Source organism: Oryctolagus cuniculus, chromosome 7, assembly GCF_964237555.1.
Source record: "Oryctolagus cuniculus chromosome 7, mOryCun1.1, whole genome shotgun sequence".
Taxonomy (NCBI): domain Eukaryota; kingdom Metazoa; phylum Chordata; class Mammalia; order Lagomorpha; family Leporidae; genus Oryctolagus; species Oryctolagus cuniculus.
In genome coordinates, this window is record NC_091438.1 from 29,206,849 (window position 1) to 29,233,836 (window position 26,988).

Genomic DNA, 26,988 nt, shown 5'->3' on the forward strand with positions numbered 1-26,988 from the left:
CTATGCCACAGCGCTGGCCCTGGGAAAGAGATTTTAATGACTAAAGAGATTATAATGACTAAAAAGAGTTTCTTTATTGGATTTTCTTATTCTCTGAGTTACTCACCAGTAGAAATCTGTTGATTGTTTAATTTTTCTTGATGTTGGGTTATTTCTAGTGTTAGCAACCTGTATAAAATACTAAAAGCCACTAGATGCTATAAACAACTCAATATTATTTAATTATATTTCATTTTAACAACTTATTTTATGCAACAGGAAACTAAGACTCAAGCTCCAAAGGGACTTCAGAAACTTCATGGAAGACAGAGACAGTGAAGAGACAGGGGAACAATCTCTCATTTGCTGGGTCACCCCCCCAAAGGCCTGCAATAGCCTGGGCTAGGCTGAAATTGGGAGCTGGGAGGTCAGTCTGTGTCTCCCATGTGGGTGACAGGGATCCAAGCACTTGAGCCATCTTCTGCTACCTCCCAGGCTCTGCACCAACAGGAAGCTGGAAACGAAAGTAGAGCCAGAACTCACACCCAGACCCTCCAACACAGGGCACAGTTGTACCAAAAAGTGTCATGTCTGAATTGCTAGGCCAAATGCCCACCCCTAGGTTTATTTTGATGGAAAAAAAAAAAAAAAACACTGAAATCCATGCAGAAAATTCATGAAAAACTATGAACTATAAAAAAAGCAGAGATTTTCACTTTTTGCACCAAAATAATCATATTTTAATTCCACTTTTCCATCAGTTTTTTGAAGCTCTCTTGTCTGAGATTTCTAAGGGGGCCCAGCTAAGTTTTGCTGACAGGATAGTCTCTCAAACCTGTGTTGAACGATAGTGTATAGGATGATGAAATCATTAAAAATATATTGTGACTTCTCTCTGTGTTTTCCAGTGTGTGTCTTATGTCCATAGAATATCATGTTAATTGATTTTTCCCATCTCTGTAGATCCTACATAGAAATTATTCTCAACAGCTCTAAAAAGCTAATGACCTACACATTGTCCAAAAAAAACCTCAAAAATTATTTTAGCATGTTTGTATCTAATAACAAGATAAAATTGTATAAATGGCTACATTAATAAACATTATATTAACTTAGGTGTTCGAAATGGTAATATAAAAAAAAAAACTGCTCACAAATGCCTGGAGGCAAAAAGGAGAGATTTTGAAGGAACTGGGTTTGGTCAGAATTGAGTTTCTCAGGAGAAAAGATAAATGTTTGAGTTATTTAATAGAAGAAGAAAGGAAAGGAAATAAGAACAACAACAACAACAACAAAAAGAATAGAGTCACTGAGATGCAGAACGCTAAGTAGAGTTCAATGTGACCTGTCCCATATTCAGTAAGGATATTAAGTGTGAAAAAGAAATAGTGGAGGTGAACTATTTTATAAAATAGATAAAAGGTTAAGCTAACTGCAGTTAAAAGCCAACACAGACACAGAGGAGACCATGAAAACGTAAGCAAAGTCAAGGGCAGAGCCGTCACAGTGGGGAGACTTCAGCTGCTCCCATCAACATATATTTCAAATATGTTTTCATATTGCCTAAGCCTTACACAAAGGTCTGTATATCACACAAGGGATCAGCTCGGAGTCCCTATTCTTACAAAACTCACAGCATCATGGAAAAAACTAGACATATTCCTCAAGCAGACATATGATGAATGCCAGTCATTCATTCACCAAACGTTTGCTATGCCTATCCTACTCACAGATGTCAGGCACTGCACTATGTTCAGGGATAACAGATGAACATGGAAAAAAACAAATGCAAACTTTTGAGGTTTGGTTAGATGAGTTTTGTAGCATTTTCAAAAACATACACAAATATTCTTATCTCTGCCACAACCTTGTGTGTTAGGCAAAGCAAGGGTAAGTATCCCATTCTATGGATAAAAATATGCTCCACACTATACTACACTTTTCTAAATATGGTACCATGTCAGCATTTCCCATTCATTACAAATCCTTTGGGGGAAACACAGGACAGGACTGAATCCTAAGTGACAGAATAGTTCCTAACTCTACACCAAGACATTTAAGAGATTTCTAAGAGAAACAGGCTGTTATTTGTTCCTATCCTCACATAGTAGAGGTGTGCCGCAACACACCACTGCTGGCAGATTCAAGACTCATCCCAAGCACAGCACGTGGCCTAGAGTTGGGCTTGTTGCTCCTTCCCCTCCCCTTTCAGTGATTTCATTCTGTACGCATGTCTCACAAAAACAAAAAGAACAATCTCAAAATGTAAAGGAATTACGAAACTAGCTCCTCTTAGAATTTTTAAAAAGCACCGCAGAGGAAGGTGCTTTTGGTAGAGATGTGTGTAGGTGGGGAACCCCTTGATGCTTTCAGGGAGGGACAGGTGTTAGCAATAGGGAATTGCATTTAACTTTGTTTTGTCTTTTCAGAAAGAAAGAAAAAACATTGCACTGAGTAGATCCAGTTCACAATTGGGACTAACGCTCATTAATATGCTCCACATTATACTCCATTTTCCTAAATATGGTGCCATGTCAGCATTTCCCGTTCATTACAAACTCTTCAGAGAAACACACGACTGTGTTCCCTTTCAGCCCTACAATTCTATGACTGTAAATACGAATCTGAGCAGGGAAAATAGGAAGGGAAGAGAGATTTACAAAGGTACTGTAGAAATGCAATGAAAGTGTCAAGAAGCCTACCTCTAGAGCGTCAGTCAGGGAAGGCTACGAATGAAGCATGAACAACCAGTCTCCAAATCTCAATACTTGGAATAAAACATAGATTATTTCTCTTTCATGAATGTGTCCACTGGTGATTGGCTGTCACTACAGTATCCAAGCTAATTGAACAGGTATCTTGAAAGTTGCCAGTTTCCACACAGAAGGAAAGTGAAAGGTCTACTGGGTCTTGAACTGGCAACTTGGTGTTCTGAGCAGAAAGGACGCAGGTTACTTTGGCTCACTGTGCTTTGACCGGACTAGTTGCACTGTTTCAACCTTCCACCAGGGGGCCAAGAGGTACTCTCCTACCAACTTTCCAGAAGGCAGGATACATTTCCTAAAGAGCATTAAACTCTACCCACCTGACTTCTAGAGTTTAGATTCACTTGAATAAGGGGACTGAGTAGCTTTCTACATCCTGTGGTCCAAATTACAATGAATTAACAGTAAGTTCCCAAAGTAGCAGAAAATGAAGGTTCCAAAAAGGCCAGTCTTCTTTTTTTTCCTTTTTCTTAAAGTTTTATTTAAGTTATATAAGTTTCAGCTATTTTATATATATAGACTTAGGAATGATAATGTGAAAATGGTAATGCGATGCTTCCCACCCTACCCTTTCTCCTGCCTGTGCTCCAACCCTTCGCCCTCCTCCTTCTCCCATTGCTACTCTTAATTTTTACAAAGATCTATTTTCAGTTTACTTACTGATCATATACTTAGCCCTACACTAAGTAAAAGAATTCAACAAATTGTGTGAAGAAGAAAACACGTTTCCTCAATGGAAGAGGAAAGGGCTGTAAACAATCATCAAATCTCAAAATGTCAATTTCACTCCAGTACATTACATTTTGGTTACTCTATTAGTTACCTCGGACCAGGGAAAACATATATCTATTATTTTGGGACTGGCTTATTTTACTAAGTATAATGGTTTCCAGTTGCATCCATCTTGCTACAAAAGACAGGATTTTTTTCTTTCATTTTTACAGCTAAGTAGTACTCCATAGTGTATATATACCATAATTTCTTTATCCAGTCAACAGCTGATGGATATCTGGGTTAATTCCCTATCTTAGCTATTGTGAATTGTACTGCAATGAACATGGGGGTACAGATAACTCATTCATGTAAGGATTTCTTTTGATTTGGGTAAATTCCCAGGAGTTGGGTGGCTAGATCATATGATAGGTGCGTATTCAGATTTCTGAGATGTCTCCATACTGTCTCCCATAGTGGCTTTACCAGTTTACATTCTCACCAACAGCAGTTTAGGGTCCCTTTTCCTCATATCCTCGCCAGCATTTGTTGTTTGTTGATTTCTGTACGAAAACCATTCTTACAGGGGTGAGGTGAAACCTCATTGTGGTTTTGATTTGTATTTCCCCGAAGGCTAGTGATCCTGAGCATTTTCTCAAGTGTCTGTTGGCCTTTTGAATTTCCTCTCTTGAAAATGCCTGAGTCCTTTGCTCATTTCTTAACTGGATTGTTTGTATCATTACTGTTGAATTTCTCAAGCTCTTTATAGATTCTGGACATTAACCCTCTATCAACTGCATAGTTCTCAAATATTTTCTCCCATCCTGTCGGTGGCCTCTTCTGTTTGCAAAGTGTTTCTTACGCAGTGCAGAAACTTCTCAGCTTCTTGTAATCTCATTTGTCAATTTTGGCTTTCATTGCCTGTGCTTCTGGTGTCTTTTCCAAGAAGTTTTTGTCTATGCCAATGTCTCAGAGAGTTTTCTGAATGTTTGCTAGTTATTTGAGGGTATCAGGTCATAGATTTAGGTCTTTGATCCATTTTGAGTTTTGTCTAAGTTGTAACGTAGGGGTCTAGTTTCATACTGCTGCATGCGAGATCAGTCTTCTCATTTTTAACTATTGTAAGTATCTTGATAATTATAAAAAATGCATGATAATAATAAACTTATTGTGTTTCTGATCAACTAATATAGTAAAGTTCTTATGTTAGCAGTATGTCTGGGGAAGCCCTGGCATACCCTTAGTGTGCACGAGATACATATCAAGTAAGAGTTTAAGTATGGGCTTTGAGACACTAATGGTGGCCTTGGTTCTAAAGCTGTTCCTGACACAACATTAAGCATATTTTGTTTTTAAAAAACATACTTCAGAGATAGATATTTGGCATAGAGTTAAGATGTTGCTTGCAGGGCTAGTTCTGTGGCATAGTAGGCTAAGCTTCTGCCTGTGGCGCTGGCATCCCATATGGGTGCTGGTTCATGTCCTGGTTGCTCCTTTTCTGATCCAGCTCTCTGTTTTGTCCTGGAAAACCAGTAGAAGATGGCCCAAGTGCTTGGGCCCCTGCACCCACATGGGAGACCTGGGAAAAGCTCCTGGCTCCTGGCTTCAGATTGGCTCAACTCCAGCCATCGCAGCCATTTGGGGAGTGAACCGTTGCATGGAAGACCTTTGCCTGTCTCTCTCTCTCTCTCTGTAACTCTAAATCTAAAAAAAAAAAAAAAAAAAAAAAAAAAACCGAAGAAGGAAATGCTGCTGGCATTACCTGTATCTCATGTTGGAGTGCCTAGGTCAGTTCCTGGCTTCTGGCTTCACTCTAATTCCAGCTTCCTGACAATGCAAATACTGGGAGGCAGCAGGTGGTAACTCAAGTACTTGGGTCCCTTCCACTCATGTTCAAGTCTCAGACTGAGCTCTGGGCTCCTGGCTTTAACCTGGCCCAGCCTCTGCCATTGAGGCATTTAAGAGTGAACCAGTTAGGGGAGATATCTATCTCTTCCCTCCCCTCCCCTCCCCTCCTCTTCCCCCTCCTTTCCTCTCCTCTCCTTCTCCTTTCTCCTCTTTCCCTCTCTCTCTCCCTCCCTTTCTCTCTCTCTCTCTCTCTCTCTCTCTCTCTCTCTTGCCCATCAAATAAAATGAAGATAAAAATAAACATTTTTTAAAAACATTTGAACTAGTAGTAGTCTGGAGTGTTTACTTTCTGGATAAAAATGGTTTGAAATTATTCAAGTGTCATCTTCATAGCTATAGGAAAGCAGCAGAATGCATTAGAAATAAAAATGCTGTCTCCGTGCCAAATATTTGATAAGCCCAAATTAAGGCCAGGCATGCATCCCAGAAGCAAGCAACAAAGTCAGTGACACACAAGACCCTTCAGATGCAGGGCCAAAGGGTGTGGTTTTACCATAGCAACAAACAAGGGGAAAGTGCATTCTTCCACAATGCTCTCCTGGCTTCAACCCACTACTCTCAGAATTTACTTTCCTGTCCTGTGGGTATCATTTCAATATTATGAATCAATAATCAAAAAGTCTTATCTGGCAATGATATCATCAGCATCAGCATCACCATTGCATACAGTGTTAAGACTCGGCATATATGACCTCATCTAATCCCATCACAACTATTTGAAGCTGGTGTTATTGTGCCTATTTTAAATTGAGGAAACTGGAGCTGATAAATGTTATACAATTTTTCAAAGAGTATTCTGATAACAGGTGAACATAATACTTGAACCCAGAGCTGGTGATTCCAAAGGTCAAGCTCCTCTGGTATACACATCTTGTGCTTTCCAATTGCATGGGCAATCAATCACCTGCACTTGAGCAAGAGTTTAAAGTTGAGTATAATAATGTGGTCATAGGTGATTTTCAAAAATTAATTTTCTGTAAATGTGAATTGATACAAAACTCCTACAAGTGAATCTTTCTTATTTTATTCCCACTCCTTTGAAGAGTGAAATTGATGACTGATGAGGCTGCTGAAACTCCCTTAGTTTAAAACTTGTAGGCAGAGGAGTGAGGCTAAAGTACACATCTCCACACCACATTCTCTGTAGCATTTCACTGCTGCAACTAATCAGCAAGTTAAAATATAAACAATAGCTAACCATAGGTTCCAAATCCTGCATAACATTCCTTATCTCTTAGACTGGGTTCATCCGGTGTGCTGTGAGCTCCCAGACCAACAGCACTGCCTCACAGTGACCATTTTGATCTCTGCTAGCTCCAGAATCCTAACTGTGGCAGGGTTCTAAGGCACAAGGAATCACAAGTACACACAGTAAGTAATCAGATATACTCTCCAATTCCCTTGGACGCAGAGGTGGATGGGGACTTTTCCTGTTCTGTTATTGTGCTTCAGAGCAGAATCACCTAACCAGATCACAGCTCCCTCTGTCCATGACCCTGGAAGAACTGTAAAGCCACTCCCTGCTTCGAAGTCCAGGAGGAGCTCCCGTACCTGTAACGGGACAGTAAAGGCAGATATTATCGAGGCTTTTGTGTACGTCGGTAAGTACTCTGCTGGGTAGATTATTAAGGAGTTTAACCAAAGGGGAGAACTTGGATTTCTAGTACAAAGGGAAATTGGTTGTTTCTTCCTTAAGTGCTTCCATCAGCAGCTTCTAGCGTGATCTGAGACAGCAGGAAGTGGGAGTGGACTACAAAATGCTGTCATTTGGCATCAGTGGGGGAGAGGGGAGAGGAATTTCAATATTGTATGCTGATTTGTCATCTTTTTTTCTGTTGTAAAACATGATTTTGCTCCATTGTTTGCATTATGACAAAATTTCCTTATTTTTATTCTAATTCCATCTTTTTTTGTTAATCCCACTCCCTGCTAAATTCAAGATTATAAATATCAAAGGTCTTGAAAAGTCGCCTCTAGATGGGCAGTCCAATACCACCTTTTTCACAGCTGTAGAAAATGAGGCTCAGACCTTGATTGTTTCTTAGAGTTTCTCCTCTGTACTAGGGTGTGGTCAACTTAGTCTGGAGAATTTGTATCTGGTGGTTGTGGTTATAAATGGGATTGAAGAAGTGTAGAGCTGCTGGAGGGTGGAAATCCCAGTGCACAGCCCTGCTCCAACCCAAGCCTCTTATCTTGTTCTTCTTTGTTCCCAGAGGCCAAGTAGGCACCCTCGCCACCTCCACTACCACCCAGCTGAATAAACTACCTCTGAACATGCCTAAAATGCCACAACCCACATAAGGTTGTGCATTCATTGCATAGTCTATGCCAAACTGTATTCTGAGACTTTTCCTATGCCAAGATGTGTGGCAAGAATGCATAAATAAAGTGCTGGCTGCAAGATTGAGACCAAGAGTGAGGGTGGCTTCTCCGGGTTCTAGTCCTGGCCGGGGCGCTGGATTCTGTCCCAGTTGCCCCTCCTCCAGGCCAGCTCTCTGCTGTGGCCAGGGAGTGCAGTGGAGGATGGCCCAAGTGCTTGGGCCCTGCACCCCATGGGAGACCAGGATAAGCACCTGGCTCCTGCCATCGGATCAGCGCGGTGCGCCGGCAGCAGCGCGCTGGCCAAGGCGGCCATTGGAGGGTGAACCAACGGCAAAGGAAGACCTTTCTCTCTGTCTCTCTCTCTCACTGTCCACTCTGCCTGTCAAAAAAAAAATTTAAAAAAAAAGTTAATACAATTCTGGGCCCCTGTGTAGTTTAAGAATCATAGCACTGCCTTCTTGTTTTGCCCAAGATACTAACATTCAGCAAGTATTTGCTTTATTCATTTCTTAACTGAAAAGTATATAAGATAATGAGTAAGTTCACATTACCCATCAGGAAATGAATCCATTGAAAATATCTATGCAACAATTATTACAGCCCAAGCACGTTGCTAGGAGCCATGAGAAAAATGGCCTATTTCAGAGAAACAAAGCCTTGTGCAGAGAGAGGGCTAACAGACATGATCAAGTTCATCAGCAATGTAACACAACCCCCTCTTGTAGGGCACATACCGTAGTTCTCCTAGGAGTCAGAGAAAGGCCAGCTCACCATGGAGTCAGGCCCTCATGCCTCAGCCCTATGACCACATTATTATACTCAACTTTAAACTCTTGCTCAAGTGCAGGTGATTGATTGCCCATGCAATTGGAAAGCACAAGATGTGTATACCAGAGGAGCTTGACCTTTGGAATCACCCCACCAGCCCTTACTCTTACTGATCCCTCACTCTGGGCCTCCCTTGCCCCTCTCCTCTGCTCACTGCAGTCTTGTCCTTCTTTCAAAACCTGGAGCAAACAGCATCTGTCTGTGTTGATTTCTCACAATATGGAAATTCACACCTCTTCCTTCATACTCTTATTACAATGTGTACAGAAGACATATCTCTGTCTTAATATTTTACAGAAAAAAATATTTTTTAAAGATTTAATTTATTTATTTGAAAGACAGAGTTACACAGAGAGGTAGAGACACAGAGAGAGGTCTTCCATCCACTGGTTCACTCTCCAGATGGCTGCAATGTCGAGCTGCGCTGATCTGAAGGCAGGAGCCAGGAGATTCTTCCGGGTCTCCTGTGTGGGTGCAGGGGCCCAAGGACTTGGGCCATATTCCACTGCTATCCCAGGCCATAGCAGAGAGCTGAATCAGAAGAGGAGCAGCCGGGACTAGAACCGGCATCCATATGGGATGCCAGCGCCTCAGGCTTTAACCTGCTGCACCACGGCGCCAGCCCCTAAAAAATGTTATTGTTAATTTTCAAGTCTCTCCCACCAGATGTACCACCATTCTCTTTTTTCTTAGAGGTATTTTTTCCCATGAAAGTGGATATTTATTGGAAGTCTATTATATCTAAGCATTTCTTGCTATCTTACCAATGAGAAAACCAAAAGGGGCAAGTAGTTTCTGTATGTCACCAGGCTGTTTCATGATAGATACATCTGGGATCTGAAACAGATGTACCAGGTCCAACACTCTCACCTCAGCTGCCTCTCCAAAGCAGGGCCATGCTATTCTTCTTAGGTCCAGGGTTGGGGATGCAGGGAGGGCAGGGTGACATGCAGGTCTTGATTCTATAGTTCCCATCAGGACCTAAGGCATGACTTCCCCTAAAAAGGGCATCTACTGGCTCTTCCCCAATAAATCATATCCAGTTGCTACAGGAAGCAACCAGCCCTACAATGCTTTCATGTGACACCCAAAAAAAGGGACATTTTTGTTTCATTCAAGAAACATCTCTTGAATCCCTGTTATGTTCTAAGTGCCATCCTAGGCACTGGTGACACAGCAGAAATCAAAACAAATAAAGCCTCTGTGGGGGGAACTAAAGAAGCAAACTCTAGCTCAGTCTAAGCCAAATGCCTTAAGTTGCTTCTCTCAGATTCCCAAACCCAAAAGACAGAAGATGTGTTATCAGGCTTGGAGGAGAGAGTGCGTTGGTGAATCAAGGCAACAGCAAATGCTCAAGAAACCTATGTGTGTGTATGTGGGTGGGGGGCACTTCCTGTTTAATTTTAAAGCTTACAAACTTTATGAGATAAAATTGTCATGAAAACAAATCAGGGAACAGCATCTATTGAGCAGACATGCTACAGGAATTGAAAGAACAGGGGCTTATTGAGGTAAAGAAGAAACCAATTTGGGAAAACATTTTTATAGTCAGAATAGCTTGCATTTGTTGAATACCCAGTATGTGCCAAGAACAGTTGTACTATTTTCTCTATTCTTACAAACCAGAGATGTTAAATGATTTTCCCAAGATCGCACACTAGTAACTGGCAGCACGGTATGCTTAATGAATACACCATTGTACCTTTAAGTTCTCATAAGTTTGTGGCCTGGTACAAGAAGATTCTCTAACCTGTGGTGATGGTGGCGTGCTATGTTGCCCACAGGTGAATCATATTAGCATGAGAGAGAGAGAGGAGGCTTGGCTTCCCATGTCTACATTTCCCCCACAAATGCCCCCCTCTTCCACTGGCCACCGTCACTGCCAGAAGGGGGACACTCCAACAGCACAGCTGGTCAGGGCTGGCCAGTGCTGCACCAACATTTGTGTTTGCCACAGTGTCTTGGCTCCTATTCCTAACTCCACCTCTCCAGTTGCCCTGGCTGGCTCTGTGCTGTGTCCCCACTCCAATCTGAACTTCAGTGTCTCATGTGATAAAAAGAACAGGTTTGGCAAGCTGATCCTTTCCTGGTCTGCTGCTCTATTCAGGTCTAGGGTAAGAGAAGGGAAGCTGGAGTCAGCAGCACCACCTAGAATGCAAGAGTCTGTCCACTGAAGGCTCCAATTTCAGCCACTCTGCCAGGCGCTGCAGCCTCAACCACAAGTGTGCTAACAGTTGGCGCCAGCTTCCCATGAGGGGTGGGAACATGCCAAGCACAAGGGTTAACCCAGTGACCTGAACGCTTTCCTCTTCACATTCACACGCCCGAGGCACACTATAGAGGAGTAAAACTGAGCAGATCCCTTCATCTTCCAAACTTTTTTTTCTTCCTGGATCATCGGAGCAGCCAAGGGTTGGGTAGGGCTCTTGCGAATACGACGCTCAACTTCATTTTCCCTGTGCAGGAGAACATGGCCAAGCGAGTGGCAATTGTGGGAGCTGGGGTGAGCGGCCTGGCCTCCATCAAGTGCTGTCTGGAGGAAGGCCTGAAGCCCACCTGCTTTGAGAGAAGTGATGACCTTGGGGGACTGTGGAGATTCACGGTGAGTGCGGGTTCAACAGCTGTATTTGTCTATCGGAGAGTGGCTCGGCTAGTGTGGAAAGGTGACTGTGTTTCTTGCACAAGGGCTGGCTGCTTTGGGGGTAGGAGGGGAGGCTGGGATTGTCTGCTGAGCCACGACAGGCCACTAAAACCAGGGTCCGAAGCCTACAGCTTTACAGACTTTATCCAGGGCCAAGAGGAGCAAATGTTTCCAAAGATGCATGCACAGTGTGGGAAAAAATGGAGTGACTGGGGCAGCTCAGGAAAGTCCAGGAGCAGGGGAGCAGGACTGGAAAAGGATTCTGAAGCCAGATTAGGGGCTGCAAATCGGGGACAAGAGCAAGAATCTTAGCCTCTGCCTGCAAGACTGCTGTTTGCTATTTGCATTTTTTCCTGACTCCTGCTCCATCTGCGTTACAGCAACACACAGCTCAGTGTAAGCTGAGTTCTGTACGCAAAGTCGTGCTGCCCAGGCAATCCCAGCCCATGCCAAGAACAATCACAGGATTTTTTTGTATTATTATTATTATTTTTCCTCTGCAGCAAAAGGAAAGTAATAATCTCAGATCTCAGCAGGGTGACAGCAGGGCTGGAAAGGGGAACAAAAGAACAAGGAGCAAGGAGGAGACACTCTACAGCCTACCTTGGCTGGTCTGGGGCGCAAGGGAATTACCAGGCCCTTCTTGGGGCCGTGGAGATCCTAAAGTCAGGCAGAGAAAGTGTCTGTGGGCTTCACCGCTCAGCCTGAAAACATCGGCTCTCCCTGATCTCCTCAAAGCTCCTGTTTTCTCTCCTTCAAGGCAAAAATACTTCCCATGATCTTCAAATGTGCGCAGAAGAAAGCTGTCAGGAGGGGTGAAAGCGAGGAAGGTGTCAGATAGCTTGGCCTCAGAGCCCCTGAGGGCTTGAGAGAAAGACACAGCATTTCCCCATGACAGAGGGTAGGAGTTTGGAACTGGAACAAAGTATTCATTTTCTAGTTCATTGGGCAAAGCTTCAGAGAAGCCAAAGTTGCAGTTTAGTCACAAGTTTCCAGTGCAGGCCAGCTGGCCTTACACAAAAGAATTGCATAGCTTAACCTGTGGCCAGCCACTAAATGTGACCCTCAATGTATGGAGACTTTCCAAAGGAGACTGGGGACAAGAGCACATCCATTCCCATGATTTGGCCTGGCTGGTTAAGATACATCAGAATGCATGGGTTCGACACAGGCTTCAGACTCCTGGCTCCAGCTTCTGGCTAATGGCGATCCTGGAAGGTACTGGTGATGGCTCAAGTAATTGGGCTCCTGCCACCCACATGGGAGAGCTGGACTGAGTTCCTGATTCCAAACTTCAGCCTCAACCCAGCCCCTGCTGTTGCATACATTTGGGGAGTGAATCAGGAAATGGGGTTTTTTTTTCCCTCTGTCTCTCTCAGTCTCTCTTTCCATCCCAGCTTTTCTCCCCACCTTTCAAATAAATTTTAAATATTTAAACGCATATGTTTGGACAAACTGGCAGAAACCTGTCTCCTGGGCCAAAACTCTCTCCTACCTCATGCCTCTTGAAAATGTTACTAATCAAATTTAATACTTTTCTCTCAATAAACCTCAGAATCCTTCTTAACACAGTATTCCAAACAAGCACAAGTAATCAAGCAAGAATTGACCATTGGCTTGGAGGATGAGACTGCCCAATTAAATTAACAGAGTAATTTAAAGAAGTTTCAGTCAAAGCAAATAGTAAGCCCAAAGACCAAACACTGGGACAAGATTCTGGCAGTAAATGGAAGGAGTGGAATTGTAGGGAGGCATATATTGGAACAGGTTCACTGAGTCAAGCGAAAGTGGGACAGACAAGGGGAAACCTGTGTTCAGCACAACTTTGCAGATTCCAGAGAGAAAGGGAAGGGCTAGGACAGCCACACTCTAAGTTATATAGAAATACTTAAGAAACAAAATTCGAGGAATTGTCCTGTCACTGAAAATTAATATAATCCCTAGAGATTTCAGTATAGGAAGGGGCGTTAATGAAACCTTCAGGTAAGACCACCCTGACGGCACCTGGAGGTGAGTCATTATACTGTGCTCGTAGGAACGCCTTCTGTTTCTTTCGTCACATCCCTGCAATGCACTCCAGGCCTCGCAACCCTGCCTGGAATGCTGCCCGCTGCGGCCCAGCTCTTCCCTCTGCATGTGCATCGCTCAGTTCTTCAGCAAACACTCCCGGAGCATCTCCTAGACGCCTTCCTTATCGCACGTAGCACGTTCCGTGGGGATGAGGAGCAAGTGTGAGCACATGTCTTCCAATCATGAAGGAAGACCTTCCCCAGCCATTTCTTCTTTATGCTTAGTAAACCTGATTCCTATCATCTTTCTTGGAAGAAGCCTGTTTTTCAAAACTTCAGTAGATCACCAGGTCTCCTTTATTCATAGGGCCAATAAACATGTATTGCATTCTGATGATCCGCTGGCCTCTACCCTCAAGGAGCTTTCATTCTTGGGGTTCTCCAACTTTCCTCTGAGGCTTCTATATTTCCTGTGTGGGTCCCAGAATAGGACTCTGCCCTCCAGTGAGAGGCCGACTGTCACTGGGGAGAAGGGAAGCTGAAGTGCAATGGGTACTGGCTCTTCTAGGGAAATGAAAAGAAGGAATGATTATTCTTGCAGAAGAGGAGCTACGAATCTTGAGAGTACAGAGAGAGGGTCTCTCTTTTTTTTTTTTTTTAAGATTGAATTTATTTATTTCAAAGACAGAGTTACACAGAGAGGTAGAGACAGAGAGAGGCCTTCCATCCTCTGGTTCACTCCCCAGGTGGCCACAATGGCTGGAGCTGCACCAATCTGGAGGTAGGAGCTTCTTCCAGGTCTCCCACGTGGGTGCAGGGGCCCAAGGACTTGGGCCATCCTCCACTGCTATCCCAGACCACAGCAGAGAGCTGGATTGGAAGAGGAGCAGCCGGGACCAGAACCAGCGCCCATATGGGATACCGGCACTTCAGGCCAGGGCTTTAACCCACTGCAACACAGTGCCGGCCCCAAGAGAGAGGGTCTCTATTTAGGATTGAACTTTTTTATCATTTTACATCTACGTTTAAAATGTGAAAGGAAAGATCCTCGGTATCTCTAAACTTTCTTCTCAGTGCCTACATTCCTCCTTGTTAGGAGGATTGTAGTTAGGATTCCTTGTTAGGAACAGCCGCTAAGTCAGCAAATTCCACGGGTAGTTGTAGATGAGAAGAAAACCACAGAGAATCATGTCATCTTGATTGAGTGCTCACCAGATACTGTTCTAAATGCATTGTAGCAATGCCTTTAGTTTGTCCTGGGGGTATACACTACTATTGCTCCTTCACATGCGTAAGGAAGCTGAGACACAGGGAGCTCAAGAACATTCCCAAGGTCATCCAGCTAAAATGTGCAGCTTGAAACTGACCCCAGGGACTGTACCTCTGGGCCCTTGCTGCCAGGAACTCTGTTCTATGAGTTTTTAGAATCTGTTTCACAGCTCAAGTCAGGCAGACGCTGGAGTGTCTCTGGGAGTCCCATGGAGGTTCCCAGTGGAGAATGGTGACCTCACTACTGCACACACAGGACCAAAGAAGGCCAGAAAGGCAGAAGCCCTGCCTTCATGCTCTTAAAGCTCTTTTCTTCTCTCCAATCTTCTTCTCCCCTCTCCTTCTCCCTCCTCCCTCCTTCTCCCTGTCATGGGAACAGAGCAAAACTCTTCCCCTAAGTGACCCCGTCCGTTCTCAGGGGGCCTTGTGTGTCCATACTCGGAACACAAGGAGATTGGCAGAACCACCAGGCACAATGCCAAGACCGTCTGTAGACCCTTACTGGCTATCAGCATGCTAAATGCTACATACCTTGTCTTCCTCCAGGAGAAACAACAGTGGGACGAAAGGAAAACAAGGACTGAGTTGGTCTTGGGTTTCTCCCTCTGGGCTAAATGTCCCCTCCAGGCTAGCTGCTCATCTAATCACATCTGTGGAGCATTATTTCACATTAGCCTTCAGCATTTCCTGGACAGTTTGCTTCTTGCTGACTTCACAATTTTCTTTCTAAGTTTCACAAGACAGTTTTTTCTTCCTGTTTTTGTTTGTTTGCTCATTTGCTTTAGGAACTCATAAAATAACTGGTTCCCTAGCTTGTCCAGTTCCATGAATTCCCATTACTCTGATGTTTAAACACGATTACAGAATGCTTGTAGGTTTTTGAACTGTTTTTGTAATGGAAATCTTCACAACGTGTATCATACATGTCTCTACTCTGTCTAACAGTATAACAGCATGTGTGTGTGTGTGTGTGTGTGTGTGTGTAATTTAGCCTTGTATTATTGTTTACTAGACATTCACAGAATTAACAATAAAGTACTTAGCATGTGACGTTCTTGGATACAGGAGAGTGAAAGAAATTTGGTCCTACACTAATTGTCCTACACTAATATTTACAATAGACATTTTTTGACTTACACTGCAGATTCTTCCCTTGCTTTTTCTCTCACTTATCAGTGTTGTAGCTCTTTATAGCTACTTTCTCTGTTCCTATAACATAGAGAAAACCTGACTCCTTTATATTTAGTTCTATAATCCACCTTCAGTTCTGAGGAGTCTGTAAAACTGTGATATCCAGTATGGTAGTCATCAGCTACACTAGCAATGGAAAGCTTGGAATTTGGCTGGTATGACTAAAGTATGAATTTTTTATTGCATTTCATTTCATTTTAAACTCAATTCAATCGCTGTAGGATATGTGAATCCACTTTTCCTAATAAAATTTAGCATTTGACTGTATATGCATACAATATACACAAGGAGTGGGTGTTGAGCTTAGTAGTAAGACAAATATCATATGTTTTCCCTGATCTGTGGTAACTAATAGAGTACAAAAAAGTAATGTATAATTATTTGCATTGCAATCTGCATAAAATGATTCCTGTGTGTAATGCTGTTGAGAGGAACATTTACTTTTTATGCAAATGAACTTGTTATAACTACACAGGAATTATTTAGATGTTACATTGTCATTGGATGTATTTCATTGAAAGAAATTATGAATGGGCCTGCGCCACGGCTCACTAGGCTAATCCTCCGCCTGCGGCGCAGGAACCCCAGGTTCTAGTCCTGGTTGGGGCACCGGATTCTGTCCCGGTTGCTCCTCTTCCAGTCCAGCTCTCTGCTGTGGCCCAGGAGTGCAGTGAAAGATGGCCCAAGTCCTTGGGCCCTGCACCTGCATGGGAGACCAGGAAAAACACCTGGTTCCTGGCTTCGGATCAGCGTGATGTGCCGGCTGCAGCTTGCCGGCCGCAGCGGCCATTGGAGGGTGAACCAATGCCAAAAGGAAGACCTTTCTCTCTATCTCTCTCTCTCACTGTCCACTCTGCCTGTCCAAAAAAAAGAAAAAAGAAAAAAACAGAAATTATGAATGACTCATTGACCCCAAAACTGGGGTCAATATATGCATGAAATAGTCATTTATACATTTAATTATTGCTTATAGCTGTAGTCTATATTCCCACTAAACTACAGTCTTTTTGCTTTTCTCTTGTTAAACTTCTTATTCAGTGAAGTATTAAGCCTTTTTTACTGTAATGTAAATTTAAATATGTTATTTCAAAAACTAAAAAAGAAAAAGACACAAAGATAGAAGGAAGGAAGGTGGGTAGGGCGGAGGGGAATATCATTATGTTCTTAGACTTGTATCTATAAATCATATTGAATCCATTAAAAATTAATCAAAATGAAAATGGAAAAAAGGTGCCTGCAGCCCACATCAGAGAACCTGGGTTCTATTTCTGGCTCCAGTTCCTGACTCCAGCCTCCTGCCGGTGCAGACCTTGGGAGGCAGCAGTGATGGTTCAAGTAATTGGGCTCCTGCCTCCCTTGTAGGAGACCTGGATTGTGTTCCTGCATTCGGCTTTTACCTTGGCACAGCCCCAGCTCCTGCAGGCCTTTGGGAAGTACCCAGCAGATGGGAATGTGTTGCCTCTCTCTGTCTCTCCCTGCCTACCTCCCTCCCTCTCTCCCTCTCCCTGTCCTTTTCCCTCTCTCATCTCTCAAATAAATAAATAAATAAACTTTTTAAAATAATAAAATAAAAGACACCAGATTTTGAAGATTTAATGTGAGAAAAAGTACATAAAATACCTCATTAATTTTATATGCACTATATGTTGAAATTTTAATATTTTGGATATATTGAATTAAACAAAATTAAGTCTTAGAAGTAATTTCTCTTGTTTCTTTTTGCTTTTTTAAATGTATCTATCAGGAAGTTTAAAAAACAAATGTATGTGTGGCTTCTATCAGAATTCTATGGAGTTATGTTACTCCAGAGCCTTGTCACTCAAAAGTGATCCATGAGCCAACATCAGAGAACTTGCTACACACAGAATCTCTGGCTCACCCAGGCTATGAACTCAGCTTCCACATGTTACCAGCATTCCTCAGGATAATCCTAACAGGACCAAGAGGCAGTTGTCTAGAGAGCTATGGAGAACAATCTTTTTTTCCCTAAATTTCTGATTAATTATAAGCTACTGTTTGTCAAATATAATAAAAATAAACTGTGAGAAAAATCAGACTAACACAAATTAATATACAAAACAAAATTTCAAAATTTATAGTCAAAAGTCATAAAGTTTATTACAAAAAATCATTAAACAACACAGAAGAGAAAACAATTAGAAAAAAATGAACAAAATATCATTCTTTGAAAGTGTGCACATAAGCTATTAATATAAAGAATCACTATTACACTTGAACCTTTTTGCCAAACAAAACATTTTGCGTGAAACAGCAGTATTTGATATCAAACATCTGTGGGCATATTTTAAATACACAGTGTTTTATATCTGAGATGTTTATGACAGTTAAACTTGCTTCTTGCTTTCCCATTTACCTAATCTAGATTGGATGGATGACGAAGATCTTCAGAGGTGATATTGCTTATCTAAAATATTTCCAAATACTGCTCACTAGTGTTCCAAGTAGAGAAACAAGGTTCAAAGAGGTGTATTAAATGGAAAAGTACAGGGCATTTGTTTTTCTTTTCAGTAAGTACTACTCAAAATTAAGCAAATAGAGCTGTATTTTTAAAACTTATCTTCAGGCCGGCGCCGTGGCTCAATAGGCTAATCCTCCACCTTGCAGCGCCGGCACACCAGGTTCTAGTCCCAGTCAGGGCACCGGATTTTGTCCCGGTTGCCCCTCTTCTAGGCCAGCTCTCTGCTGTGGCCCAGGAGTGCAGTGAAAGATGGCCCAAGTCCTTGGGCCCTGCACCTGCATGGGAGACCAGGGAAAACACCTGGTTCCTGGCTTCGCATCAGCGTGATGTGCCGGCTGCAGCGTGCTGGCCGCAGCGGCCATTGGAGGGTGAACCAACGGCAAAAGGAAGACCTTTCTCTCTGTCTCTCTCTCTCACTGTCCACTCTGCCTGTCAAAAAAAAAAAAAAAAAAAAAAAAAACTTATCTTCAGTTCTTTATCAATAGCCAGTTCAAATAACCTAACCTTATAATTAAATATAAATTATCTTTCAATGAAAGAAAATTATTCCAGATTATATACACTTTAGGATAACAGTTTTCAAACTAAACTTAAAACATCACACATTAAAATGCAGTCCTAGTACACATGACTACACAGCTCAAACTGCACAGCTCACTGCAGAAGTCGGACAAAACTCAATCTGATCTACGTTCTGGTCATCAGCAAAGAATCCACAAGCTTGGATGTTAATCTGAGTCAAACTACTAATATAAAAGTTTGTAAATGCTTACTCTTGATTTCTGTGTTCCTCTTGTCACAGACTGATAACGATTCATGTTGGTGCTTTCTACAGACACTTGATTAGCACTGCTGAAAGTACTGCAGCAGAATCCATGACCAGTATTCACGTACTCACTATTCTTGCAAGCTCGTGGCTTCCAGTATATGTGTGTGTGTATATATATAGTATATATATAATATATATTCTATATAAAATTATATATAAAATTATATATATATAATATAGAATAAATATTATATCCAGTGTGTGTGTGTGTGTGTGTATATATATATATATATATATTCTGGATAAATGAGGCCACCAGATATGGGGCCACAGAAAAGCAGGTTATAGTCAACTCATGGTAGTCGATGAGGTCTGTAAAATTAATTTAAACTATAGGGATATGTTTATTTTACTCTCTTTGGTTGCTGTGCATTTCATATAGATCTAGATTTATACTCACTGGTGAAACAGTAAGCCCTCTCCATGTATGAGGTTTAGGTTCATGCTTCCACTTGTTCACATAAGTAAAATACTTTTTATACTGGGTAAAGGAGCTATCCATGTCCAAGGTGATAAATGATTAAAACATTGAGTGTCTTCCCATGAAATCAGGAGCACAATCCTCCATGATACCACTCAGAAGAAAGAGGCACCATTTACCCAAGACATTACAAGCTCGTGGTTGTCTTATGAAACACTGATATTTGCTAGTGATGAGTCAAAACTGGGAGTGGACAATTGGTTGGTGTTAGGCCATGATGCCATTGTAGAATCTGGAAACCTTTGATCTGCATCCTCTTTAAGTCCCTGTTTCTGTTTGACCTCACAGCCCTGTGCATTCTGCATCTCTTCCACCTTGCACGCCCCTCCTCCCCAGGCCCCAGTTGCCTTTGCCTCTGCTCAGGCCCTCACCAGCCATCAAGTTGACTTGTGCACTAGGCTGTCAATGAGGCCTCCCTCTTCCTCACCAGCCCTCTCTAATGCATCTTTTCTAGAATCAGAGTTATCTTTCCAAGATTTAAAATGAATCACTTCATGTCGAAACATTCAGCTGACTGCCATAAATGTCTTAAAAAAAATTCCAGCTCCTTAAGGGCTGATTCTGAGGCCAGAGTGCTGTTTAGGACATCTGCCATTCTATGGGTCTGCTGTGTATCTCACTTCCCATGTTGGATCATTGTCTCCCTTTTTTATTCTATCAGCTAGTTTCAGCCCTTAAGGCATGCGGATCTGGCTGAAAAGCCCATGAGAGTATTTCAGGCATGGAAAACCAAGACACTCTGGGAAAAAAAAAAAAAAAAAAAAAAAAAAAAAAAAAAAAAAACTAAATGAAAGATCTCCGTGAGTGAGAGCCCAGTGGAAAGAATGGGTCATCAAAGAAGGAGGTACCTTTCTCTGAAGTGAGGAGAGAACTTCCACTTTGACCATGGCCTTGTCTAAATATGATCAGAGTCAGTGAACTCAGGGGGCTTCCATAGCCTTGGCAGCTCATGACAAGAGCCTAGGGTGATTACTGATGCCATAAACAAGAGTGTCAATTTGTTAAGTCAACAACAGGAGTCACTGTGCACTTACTCCTCATGTAGGATCTTTGTCCTTAGTGTGCTGTACATTGAGATTTAATGCTATAACTAGTACTCAAACAGTATTTTTCACTTTATGTTTCTGTGTGGGAGCAAACTGTTGAAATCTTTACTTAATGCATGCTAAACTGATCTTCTGTATATAAAGAGAATAGAAAATGAATCTTGATGTGAATGGAAGGGGAGAGGGAGTGGATAAGGGGAGGGTTGCGGGTTGGAGGGACGTTATGGGGGGGAAGCCATTGTAATCCATAAGCTGTACTTTGGAAATTTATATTTATTAAATAAAAGTTAAAAAAAAGAAATGAAAAAAATTGCAGCTCCTTCACTTGGGATACAAGATCCTTCATAATCTGAACCCATCTTCTCCCTAACAATTTCAAGAATACCCCATGAAATCAGAGGACCTAGCGCTTGTCCACTATCCAGACACTGCTTCCTCGTTCTACTTCTATAATCTCCTGATCTTTGCAGTAATACTATGGGTATACAGACAGGTGTGTTCATCTTAGCTTCATTTATTAGCATGTAACTTATAAGCTAATAAATTAACTAGTACTTCTGTTCAGAAATTCACACCAGGGGCCAATGCTCCTTGTTGCCCAAGAGGAGAATAGTAAATCCCATAGAAAAGTAGCAGTTAGGAGTAGGCACTTTGTGCAGTGGTTAAGACACTACTTTTGCCTGGGTTTGAATCACAGCTCTCCTCCAAATTCCAACTTCATGCTGCTGCTCTGGGAACAGCAGGTCATTCTCAAGTAGTTAAGTCCCTGCCACCATGAGGGAGACCTGGGTTAGATTCCTAGATCCCACCTTTGACCTGTCCCAGACCAGGCTGCTGTAGGCATTTAAGAAGTGAAACAGCAGATAAGCTCTCTCTTGCTCTCTCACTCTCTCATTCTCACTCTCTCTTGCTCTCTCTCTCTCTCTCTCTAACTCTCTCCTCCTTCAAATAAATTAATACATTTTTAAAAGGAAAAAAAAATCCTTCACCTTAAAAAAAAAAGGAAAGGCAGCAGGTAGAGCACACCATCTGCATCACCTTAAGCTTAGTCAATGTTTGAAATTTCTACAAGCTGAATTTCCACTGTGTCGGTATATGTGTCTGTGCATGCATGCGTACTCATGCGTCTACACTGTTTCACAGGAACATGTTGAAGAAGGAAGAGCCAGTCTGTACAAGTCTGTGGTCTCCAACAGCTGCAAGGAGATGTCGTGTTACTCAGATTTTCCATTCCCAGAAGACTATCCAAACTATGTGCCAAATTCTCAATTCCTGGACTATCTCAAAATGTATGCAGATCGATTCGACCTTCTGAAATGCATTCAATTCAAGGTAAAACAAAACAAATCAACATTCAAGAACTGTCCTTCTACCTAATTTCCATTACATTTTCTAGCCTTGCCCTGGACTCTGTAGATGAGAGACTGAACTGGCAAAATCAAGGACCCTTGACTGGATTGCTTTTCCTTTTATCCTCATCCTGCTACACCCAAGTGAATCTGCAGGTCAGGGTGACTACTTTGTGTGAAGATGCACCTGTGTACAATTTTAATTGGCACTGCTTACATCTGAGTGCTCTAAGACACCTAAAGTATATCAAGGCATACTTTCAGCTTGGGCCAAATACCTGCACACAGGAACATGGAGAACTCCTACGAGTGCCCTGGATAGTCTCTCCCTGACTTCCCCTGATAAGAATGGAAGTGAGCAAGATTGCATACACAACAGACCCAAGTTATTGGAAGGAAATCTTTTCCAGATATCATTGGGAATAGAAAAATCGCTAAAGATTGTCCTTCTCTTTGGCCCTCTTCCTTTCCCATGGCACAGGATGGAGGCAAGAGGAAGTCAGAACAAAGACAAACGAGCATCTCTCCCTCTCTCTCTCTTCTTTCTATTTTCCTCTTTTGCTTTCCTCTCCAAGAAACCCATGTGTTGCCCTTCTCCTGTCTCCCAGGGATAGGAATGGTGGGGAATTCATGAGAAATCACACCAAGAGGGCAATGTGAGTGGAGACTTTGGCCAAAACAAGTACCAAGTAAGATTCACATTCACACATCCATTTAATTCCTCCTAGACAGATTTCCAAGGAGCATTTCATCCCATTGCCTCATTTTGCAATGAACAGAGTCAAATAAAGGACCATCATATAAATACAATTAAAAACCATTTATAAAAACCCATAGCAATTCCTGAATCTGAAGCAATTTCTTTGCAGCATTCCTTCTTAAAAAGATTCATTTGTTGTATTTGAAAGACAGACAGAGAGAGAGAGAGAGAGATCCTTTGTCAGCTGGTTCACTCCCCAAATGGTCACAATAGTGGTAGCTGGGCCAGACCAAAGCCAGGAACCTCCTCCAAGTCTCCCACCTAGGTGGGAGGGCCCAAGCCCGCAGCCTTCCCAGGTGCATCATCAGGTAGCTGGCATGGAAGTTGAGCAGGCTGTACCTGAACTGGTACCCATTTAGGATGCCAGCACTCGTTGCAGACAGCAGCTTAACCAGCTAGACCTTAATGCCGGCCCCATCCAGACCCATTTTGCAACAATTTTTTTTAAAGCAGATATTGAGGTTGGCATTGTCATATAGCAGGTAAAGCCACTGCTTATGATGTTAGCATACCATACGAGTGCTGGTCCATTTCTCAGCAGCTCCACTTCCAATCCAGCTCCTTGATGATTGCCTGGAAAAAGCTGCAGAAGATAGCCCAGTGCTTGGGCACCTATGTGGGAGACTTTGATGAAGCTCCTGACTCCTAGCTTCAGCCTGTCTCAGCACTGGCCGTTGCAGCCATTTGGGGAATGAACCAGCATATGGAATATCTCTTTCTCTGCCCTTCCCTCTCTCTGTGTGATTCTTTCAAATACGTATATAAGTATTTTTTAAGAAGGGAGATAAGAGGGTGGGCCATACATGTCTGGATGTTTCTGTTAGTAAGAGATTCATCAAGTGTTGTGGCCAACTCTATAGCTCACCTCTGACTAGAAGGATCTAAATAATACCCCATTTTGGTAGCTGATAATCTGTGTGGCAATGCATCAGAATTCTTTTTAAGAATTCATTTTTTCAGAAAAGTTTCATTACAATTCTTTGGATTTGTTGTTACAAAAGAACCAATGTTTCTTGTTTTAACACTGTTCTAACTCTATTAGGCAAATATTTACTTTCATATTCAACAGTACTAAAAAGTCAAATCATACACTCATGAAACCAGGGATGAATAGAATCAATACCAAATATCCTATTTACTGATTGCAGGAGAACTGTTTTCTTTCCTAAAGTAAATCTCAAAGGCAAAGGATGAGTTTCTACCTTGTTCTTCATCAATTTCTTCAATGATGTTAAAAATGTAATAGCCTCTTCCAAAGGATTTTCAACCTTGGCCTGTTTTTCAGAGATAAGTTTTCCTTTTGGACCTCCATTTTCCTCCTCATCATCATCTTTCTTCTTCCTTTTTTTTTTTTTGAGGGGATGGGGGCTTCTCTGTTGTTTTTTGTTTTTCTGCATTTTTTCCTCTTTTATTTGGGTTTTATTCTGAGCTCTTCTTTACTTACTGTGTAGCGTCTTCAGCTCTTTGTCAGACACGTCTGCTGTATTGGCTTCATGTTCCTTATTCTCACCTGTACGGGAGTTGTCATGAAGCTTCAAGTATGTCTCTAAAGCAGTTCTTACTGCCTGAAGTGAAACAGAGGCTGTACATCTTCTAGTATTAATAAGTCCACGTAAGATTTAAGGGTAATGTTCTTCATATAGTATACATCAAGTCAAATTGATTGTCAGTGATTTCTATAAAATGTCTCTCAATATTATGACATTTCTTAAGTGCTTTGCCAAATTTGTCGATTGCTTTATGAGCCTGAGCACATTCTATCTGGAACCACATGAACTACATTTCATTCAAATTCTCCATAGCTGATGTTCCTTCCCTTGTATACCTTGAGCATAATTTCCTCAGTCTCATTAATCAAATTGGCTTATAACACATATTTTGCACACTTGGAGTTGATAAATCTGCTGTCTGTGTCCAAGACCTGGGCCTCATCCATCCTTCTCGCAACTTCCTTAATATTCCCAGCATGCTTGTAGATTTTATCTTTCACAAGAAAGAGTCCTATCAATGTAGATGTACTTTTAATTAAAATATTTATGTACTCCAGAGCAATAGATGGCTGACTAATTTTGTCATAAGATTGCACCAAGTAGAACTGCATCCAAAGTAATGTGGTTGGTGGTTCTTCCTCTCCATCTTCATTGGGATTAAATAACTGGCAGCTTTTTAGAAAGGTTTTATAATCTACTGTTAGTTCTACAATTGCCTCCTTTTACTCATCTCTGTATAATGATCTCAAAGTATTGAAGACTAGTGAACAATCCTTGCTGAAATGCATCCCTAGGATTTATCCAACCATTCTTTAAACTTCTGATAGCACTTTTAAATAACTCTTTAGATCTGGGAAATTTTCAAAAACATAATCTATAAATCCGTGTGTAAGATAATATACTTGGAACCAAATGTATGTCTTTAATTACATATTATTTATGCCTTCATTAAAGGAACTATTGTCAAAGAGATTATACTTTGAAAAATAAGGTTGTGTAACAGGAACAATAATGAAAAAAGACATCAGCGACTTAGCCTGCTGTGAGAATTTGAGCAAATCACTTAAAATCTTAGATACCCCTCTACAATTCCAAGCTTCAAATAGTTCCATCCAGGAAACCAATTAGTCCAATAGCCTGAAGAGGTTACTAGGGTTATGCTTATTAACTGTATTGTGCCTTACCGAGGAGCTTCTGAAATGCCAACTGGCACAAAAGCCCTTAATGGAACTTTGATAAATGGTAATTATGCCTGTTATTCTTTTTTTCAGACTACAGTCTTCAGTATAACAAAATGCCAAGATTTTAATGTCTCTGGCCAGTGGAAGGTAGTGACTCTGCATGAAGGGAAGCAAGAATCAGCCATCTTTGATGCTGTCATGGTCTGCACTGGTTTTCTTACGAACCCTCATTTGCCATTGGGTTGCTTTCCAGGTACAAGATTTTCTGCTATTGACCTTAAATTGTCTCCTTGGAGCCATCCTAATACTTGATTAACCTGAGGACAAATTGGTATGGACCCTTCATTCAATTGTTTAAGTTGTAAGATAGCAGTTTTTCTTAAACAACACTTTCTGGCCAGCCTCTAGCTTTCACACAATCTGTGAAGACAGAAGAGTAGAATGGATAATTTAACAAGCAGTTTTATGCTTCACTAAAGTTCAGTGTCCCTCCTTAAGTGACTGGCAGCACTCAGAAACTCTTTCAAAGCATGAGTTAGACAAGTTGCTGGCCCCAGAGGCAGCTGCACATTACCAAAATGAAATTCAGAGGACACAAAGGTCAATAATGTAATTGAATTGCTTAACTTTATTTATTTGTTTTATGTAAGCCATAGCAATCAGCTAGATCAGGGATTCATGGCACTAGGATAATAGTCAACAGGGAGATGAATTTTTTTTAGATTTACTTGTTTATTTAAAAGGCAGATTTTCAGAGAGAGAGAGACAGTGAGAAAGAGATTTTCCATTTGCTGATTCACTCTCCGATTGGCCAAAAGAGCCAGGGCTGGGCCAGGCCCAAGCCGGGAGCCTGGAACTCCATCCAGGTCTCCCTTTAGGGTGGCAGGGGTCCAAACACCTTGGCCATTTTCAGCTGACTTTCAAGCACACTTGCAGGGAGCTGGACTGGAAGTGGAGCAGCCAAGACTCAAACTGGCATTCATATATGATGCTGGCATAGTAAACCCACTGTGCCATAGGAGATGAATCTTGAGAGATAAGCTAACACATCTTTAGACCTCAGTTTTTTTTATCTGCTTTTTGCAACCATGATTCATGTTAATCCATGTCAACTTTCAATGGAATTTCAATTCAGAGGAATGAGAAGTGCAATGGACTCCACCCAATTTTACCATCTCTTTCTCTGCCTTAAAGCAGTTGGTTAGTCTGCACATTTCCCTTGTAGAGGTTATTAAATATTACAAAATTTCAAAGCCACTGAAGATATTAAAAAATGTATATCACAAATTCTGGAAGTAGTTCCAAAGGAAGCATTCCAAAGATTCTTAGTAAACATTAAAGGAGTCACAGCTAGAATCAGTTTTCCCAGTATGACTGCTTTTATTCGTTCAGCTACATTCAGCCACAATCACCCAATGTTAATTCTAATTCTGCCCTCCTGTAAGGTGAGGAGAGGTATCAGTCTAGAGGAGACTCAGGCACACAGAGTCGTATGTGTGTCCATTTGTCATCAAAATGGTCTGCTCCAGAGAGAATCTAAGACAATCTAAAATCTATAGAGAATTCCATGATTCTTTTTAGACTTTCCCAGCTTTCTTTTCCTGTTCTGAGATAATATTTGAACCTAATTACATCCTTGCTAAATTCTAAATCATTGTTAGGTTTTAACCAGGATTCAGGTAAGATTTCAAATGATTCAAGGTGAACTAAAGAGCTACCAGGCCTTAAGAAGGCAACTTTCCACAATACC

General features: G+C 41.7%; 1 protein-coding gene and 1 pseudogene across 4 annotated transcripts in view; one reads left to right on the forward strand and one right to left on the reverse strand.

The window, feature by feature from the left end:
• The first annotated feature begins 6,596 nt into the window (after positions 1-6,596).
• The window catches only part of FMO1 (flavin containing dimethylaniline monoxygenase 1), a 30,401-nt gene continuing 10,009 nt past the window's right edge, over positions 6,597-26,988 (forward strand). The window contains exons 1-4 of one of the 4 annotated variants that reach the window (XM_051856026.2): positions 6,597-6,734; positions 10,978-11,115; positions 21,602-21,790; positions 25,329-25,491. In XM_051856026.2, the coding sequence (XP_051711986.2) occupies positions 10,984-11,115; positions 21,602-21,790; positions 25,329-25,491 (484 nt within the window). In that variant the 5' untranslated portion in view covers positions 6,597-6,734; positions 10,978-10,983. 4 annotated transcript variants of the gene reach the window in all.
• On the reverse strand, positions 21,934-25,169 carry LOC127493507 (N-alpha-acetyltransferase 15, NatA auxiliary subunit pseudogene; annotated as a pseudogene).